The 6189-nt window shown below is 33.4% G+C and overlaps 1 protein-coding gene across 1 annotated transcript; it reads right to left on the bottom strand.

Moving 5' to 3' along the window:
• Window positions 1–1683: 1683 nt before the first annotated feature.
• On the bottom strand, window positions 1684–2595 carry MELLADRAFT_40575 (uncharacterized protein; the record flags this gene model as incomplete). Its single annotated transcript, XM_007417749.1, has 5 exons — window positions 1684–1954; window positions 2044–2077; window positions 2160–2255; window positions 2358–2430; window positions 2569–2595. The coding sequence occupies 5 exons, from the start codon at window positions 2593–2595 to the stop codon at window positions 1684–1686; spliced, it is 501 nt and encodes a 166-aa protein (XP_007417811.1).
• Window positions 2596–6189: the final 3594 nt, after the last annotated feature.

The raw sequence follows: 6189 nt of genomic DNA, 5'->3' as shown, positions 1-6189 counted from the left end.
AGGTAGACACCATCAAGATTGTGAAAGTGAACATGATGATGCGTTCTTGATGTCCAAGATGTTGGTCTTCATCTGATTGATCACCATTGACGGAATTCATTGAGGATACCAGGAGTAAACAAGCAATCAAGTTTGGAATAAAAGTTGATGAAGTTGATGAAGTTGGGCTTGTGGTAGATTGAAAAAGAGAGAAAACTGATATAAAGGTGTCAAGTGATGACAGGATATGCCTGCGGACTGAGAGTCTAGGCATTTTCAAGGAGTTGAGAGTCTGGATGGGTGGGTGGGGCTCTCAAACATCTCTATGGCTACCCAATTAAAAAACCCGTCCAAAAAATATTGAAAATCAAATGGGTCGGGACGGGTTTTTCATTTGGGTTTTGATACGGGTTTTTAATGTTTGTGTACCCCTATTACAACCCATTTGAAAAACCCATTTGAGAAAAAATAGAAAAACCCATTTAAAAAATCATTTTTTTGAACAGAAAAATAAATTGGGTCCCTCTGGAATTTTCTGTTCAAAAAAATATTTTTTTGAATGGGTTTTTATATTTTTTCTTAAATGGGTTTTTCAAATGGGTTGTAATGTTTGTGTACCCTTATTGTATATACACACAAAAGCAAAAAATTAAAACCTCATCATGAATTTGGAAAATTAACTTGAAGATCCTTAACAGCAAAAAAAAGAAAAAAGATAATTATAAAAGTTTTTTTTTGTTTTTTCTTTCTTTATGTTTACTCCTTCAAAACTTTATAAATAAAATCTTTGGAAATATATATCTGGAAAATTATCATTAAATTCATCAAAACAGAGAAACCTCAAAAAGAAAAAACCTCAAAAGAAAAAACCTAAAAAAGAAAAAACCTAAAAAACTTCTCTACCAAAAAGAAACAAACCAAACCAAACCAAAAAAAAAACATAAGAAAAAACACACACACACATCAAAAAAAAAATTAAAAAACAAAAAACCCCATTTTTTTAATTAATAAGGAAAAAGACAATATCACAACAGATGTTCAATCAAAAAAAAAAAGAAAGAACAAAGTCAAAGTAAGAAAAAAAAATGGAAAAAGTATAAAAAAAAAGTAAAGTAAAAAAATGGAAAAAGTAAAAAAAAGTTAAAAAGAAAAAGATATTGTCAGTCTTATTTCATTTGTTCAATCTGTTTATACCATATCAATCTGTATATCTATATAAATCCATGTCTGTATATATCAGTTAGATAAGATATATATATATCTGTGTGTATGTGTGTTTGATAATTGTATGAAATTGTATGATATAATTTATAAGAAAAAAAATCATTTAAAAAGAAATCTCAAAATCTAAAAAAGAAAAATATTCCAATTTCAAACGAAACGAAACGAAACGAAACGAAAAAGAAAAAAACCCTCCGCTATTTGATCTATAAATCATTAAGAAGAAGAAGAAGAAGAATAAAAAACCCCCCCACACACCCACACATACACACACACACACACACACACATATACTTCAAAAGATTAAAGAATCACACATCTCTTTTTCTTTTCCCTTGGTTTTTTCCTTTCACCTTCTCTCTGTGCCATAATAGCTCTAAAAAGAATGCACAAAAAAGGAAAAAAGTCAATCAAGATGAAGATCCTTTGAAAAAAAAAAAGAGTCAAGCTTTAATTTTTTTTTTCTTTTCCCAATCCACAAACTCACCTAATCAAATTAAAATAAGCCGATTCCACATTCAATCTAGTCTTAGCACTCGTTTCCAAAAAATCACAACCCATCTTTCTAGCACAAGCAATTCCTTCATCTTTTCCTACTTCTCTTTCATTAGCTTTATCTGCTTTATTACCTACTAAGATGATTGGCATCGATTCAGAATCTTTGACTCTTAAGATTTGAGATCGAAACCTTTCTATTCTTTCAAAGGTCGCTCTGGCTGTGATCGAATAGACTAATACGAATCCTTCTCCTTCACTATTGATTCGGGTTGAAGAGATTTGAGAGACTTAGGGTTTTTCCTGGATGGCTTTCTGGGTCAGAGGTTGAGAGAGGGATGTGCTTACCGGATCCATTGATCTCTGAGTGCAGTGTATTCCTCTGAAATGAAGATGATCAATGTTAGTGATCGTGATCGATGAGATGAGATGAGATGATAGAGTTTCGATTCCGGATCACTAACCCTGTCCAGCGGTATCAAGGATTTCAAGTATACAAGGTTGATCATCAATCACTACATGTTTCCTATAAGAATCTTCAATCGTTGGATCATAACCATCTAAGATAAATAAAGCATTCCAATTCAAATAAAACACCATCATCAATCAGAAGATATCACTGATGATTCTTTTCAATTGATCAAGTTGAAATGATGACTAACCCATGAATTTGTTCATACAAAGTTGAATGATTAATGTTGTTTTACCCACACCACCATCACCAAGTAAGACGATCTGTAAGGATCACATCGCCATCAGATTGAAGTCATCGTTTGATTTAGATTTAGGTTTAGATGGATCTTAGTCAGACTTCAGTCCTTCAAGTTGATTTGAATGATTGATAAATTCATGTAGTATAAATTCTTACCTCACCTTATACATCATCATACTGTTTGACATCTTGTTTCAAACTGATCTATTGTTTGGTTTTTTTCGTTATCTTTCTGAATTTCTAATTCCTTTGATCTTTCTTTCTTTCTTTCTGATGATTATGATGATGTAGTATTCTTTAAATTCGGTTGATGATAAATTGATTTCCAATTAACTTTATCCAGTTGCTCTTTTCAATAGGTTTTCTTTGATCTGATATCTATTTTAGATTTCTGATATTCTTCAAGTTCAATCTTGATGTTGGTCTTGATAGGTAGATGGTTTAGTTGAAGATTCCTTATCGTTTTCGAAAGCTTTGATAGATGTAGTGAATGGTGAAATTGAATGAAGTTGATCACAATGAAAATCAGTTCAAAAGTTAAGATTGATGACTAATCGATTGATGGATTTGAAGTCTTGAGATCTGTATCTTGTTGTTCTGTTGTTTGTATGTGTAATTGATCAGAAGAACTGATTTGATTTGATTTGATTTGATTTGATTTGATTTGATTTGATTTGATTTGATTTGATTTGATTTGATGATGAAGTTGAGTTTGATTTGATGATGAAGTTGAGTTTGATTCTTGATTTGGTATTTTTGTTTTTGGTTTTTGTTGAAGAGTCAAGTTCAGCTAGCCTACACTGGATTAAAAGATTCCAAAAAGAACTTTCTCTTTTAAAAACTTCAAGGTATGTAGGTACCAAAATTTCAAAAATTAAACTTTCTTCCGCCTCATCCCCCAAATAAAAAAAAGTAAATTATCTATTCAAATTCAAACTCTGATATCCAAACAAATCCAAATCATCACAAAATACATTTTCATCTTTCATCTTTCAATCCAATCCAATCAATTCACGATTATGTAAGTAAGTACCATGTTTCATCAAATCATCTTCAAGTTTCTTCATCTCACTTTGATTCACTCCAATCAGTTTATGTAACTTTCAACCACTTCTAATTTCTAATCCAATGCATCTCTCAAGTACATAATCAACCCAACCCTCAATCTCACATTCATTTCGATATCCCTTCCTCCAAGCTATCCCCGCTCAACACGCGGAATACCATAGATATGTTTTACGTAAGTTGATATGGTCGAGAATTCAGTCATCAGAACCTGTCTGAGCTAATCCGAACTCAACACACTTTTCCGCGAATCTAATTACATATGAAGGTATTCTTTGGCATGAATCTGTCAATAAGTATATGCATAAACTATTCTTCAGCTCATGATGTATCACTCCTGGATTGATGTTGTGGTACTATATAGTAGCACATGGTCAATTAGATCCTCAGGAGACGTTTGTCTACAAAATCTAATCATCATGATCATTTTAAGAGATTCATGAATCAAAACTCACAGTCACAGATAACCCAAGAGAAAGGTTTCTTACGTTTCCCCTAAATAAAACAAAACATAACATCAGAAGATGATTGTTCTCATAGAGATGTGAAAGTACTACTACCCCATTACTGGTATCGTGATTGATTCGATAAGTCTGTCTGATCCTGATCAATATGTCTCATAAATCGACATCTATCTATCTTGAAGACCGGCACTATAAGCCAATGCATAAGAAAGAGACCTCAACTAAGATATCTTGGTCTCTCGTCGTGATGGATCTAAGACGTGCTGAAATTCAGATCACAGATCATAAGATTCTACAGATCCTTTACATTCTTGTAAATGCAGATTTCTTAGTAATGATATGCATGAAAAGTAGACATAGGATTTCGATGAGTTTGGTTTGATGAGCCCTTCAAATCAGGAATCGGCTTGATGGTAAACTTCAGATCTCAAGTTGGTCATAGATCAAATCAAAAACCAGAGCTTGGAGTTGATTAAGGAGCTCTCGATGATTCTGTCAAGATCGGATCGCTAAAAGTCGTTTGAGAATCACGAGACTTGAAGCTGGATTGGATTCTGATCCACTCATCTCCATGTGAAGTGATGATCTTTAACCCTAATCAACATCAGTCTTTGCTACACCACGGGGCGGGTGGCATGTGACGCTCACGTGAATTTTGACCCTGCATGCTGTCTACATTGTCATACCCAATGTGAGTTACACGTGCCAGCCAGTGTGAGCATCACCCAATCTAACCCCTTATCATAACAAGGTGAGCATCTCACATCATGACAAGGTGGAATAACTCACACATTGACAAGGTGAGTTATCTGAAATGACAACAGTGCAGGCTTGATCACCAATGACAGGTTGAGTGATTGCCCTCAGTGCTCATTCACCTTATTTGTTCTTAATAGCCAGCCCACTTAAATTGGGATGGGCTGTTTTTTTGCTGACAGAATTGTGCATAACAGAATTCATCTACTATTTGCATTGGCGAATACTCTTCAATACTACATAAATATATCAAGCTAATACAAAAAATAAGATTGGAAGAGTAGAGCCGAAAAATAGAGACAGAAAGACTCAAATAAAATAAAATAGACCTGAAGGTGATGTAGATCTTCGTATCAAAGGAAATGATGATGTAGATATGACTGAACGTGAGGCATGAAGCCAAATAGATGTATGTATTACTTACCTAATACATACAGGTGATCGAGCCAGTGATCGAGCAATCTGTGGACAAGGGAGAGTCGGATAAAAAGGAAGATTTAGATAAAAAGTAGTTACAAGAAATCAGTAAACTTGAATCATGAAGTTAAGATGTTTGAGAAAAAGAACATCTCACTTGATCTATTAAGTTTTTGTAGATTGTTACTTTGAAAGAAATGAGCTTGTCTCGAGTGTATCTGTTTTGTTGAATGATTTTATTTGTTTTACTATAGCTGATCTTACTGATTCTCCTGATCCGATAGAAATGAAAAAGATTGGTCAAGGTTGATTAGTTCATTTGGTTTTGAATTGAGTGATTGTTTATTGAACTTCAGACAAATTGGATTTGAAGTAGCATGATGAAGTTTGATTGTTTTATAAGTTCTTTTGAAATTCATACTTCCATTCTGCTCGATCTATTCTTCATGATTTTCATTTTGATTTTGTAAGAGATGATTCAATGGATAGAGATAAAGCAGAACAAACAAACCTGATAAAAAGAACTTTTGAACTGTTGCATCTTCTTCTAAAGGTGGAGTACAGAGTAATTGGACACAGGATAGTTTCAAAGCTGTCAATCCGTGGATCATCAAAATACAATGTCATGAGCACAAAGAACAAAATAGGAAGGACCGAGCATGATCAAATCAAAATGAGTCTTTGGAGAAGAGAAAAAGAGGGAAACTTACAATGATATAAGTGAATTGATATTGTTGAAGGAGAATAAAGGGCATCAATGAATATGATAGCATCAAAAGAAAATCAAACAGAAAAGATTGATGTGAAGGACAGATAAACTTACCATGATGTTATCCAGTTTGTTCTTGCAATCTATTACATTGATGTGATGCAGTTAATGAACCTTGCTATTCAAGATGCGAGAGTGAGATTTCTTGTGATCGATTGAAGTGGTGACGTTTGAGGGGGTTGTGTGCGGAACAACTTAGACGGACAACGGTGGTCAATGGAATTTGGAGAAGTACTTAAAAACCGGTGACGTCACTGTCCCTAACAAAAAATAAAAAAATTAAAGAAATAAAAAAAATAAAAAAAATAAAA

This window comes from Melampsora larici-populina (genome assembly GCF_000204055.1).
Source record: "Melampsora larici-populina 98AG31 unplaced genomic scaffold MELLAscaffold_78, whole genome shotgun sequence".
Lineage (NCBI taxonomy): Eukaryota > Fungi > Basidiomycota > Pucciniomycetes > Pucciniales > Melampsoraceae > Melampsora > Melampsora laricis-populina.
This window is presented reverse-complemented; position numbering and strand designations above follow the sequence as displayed.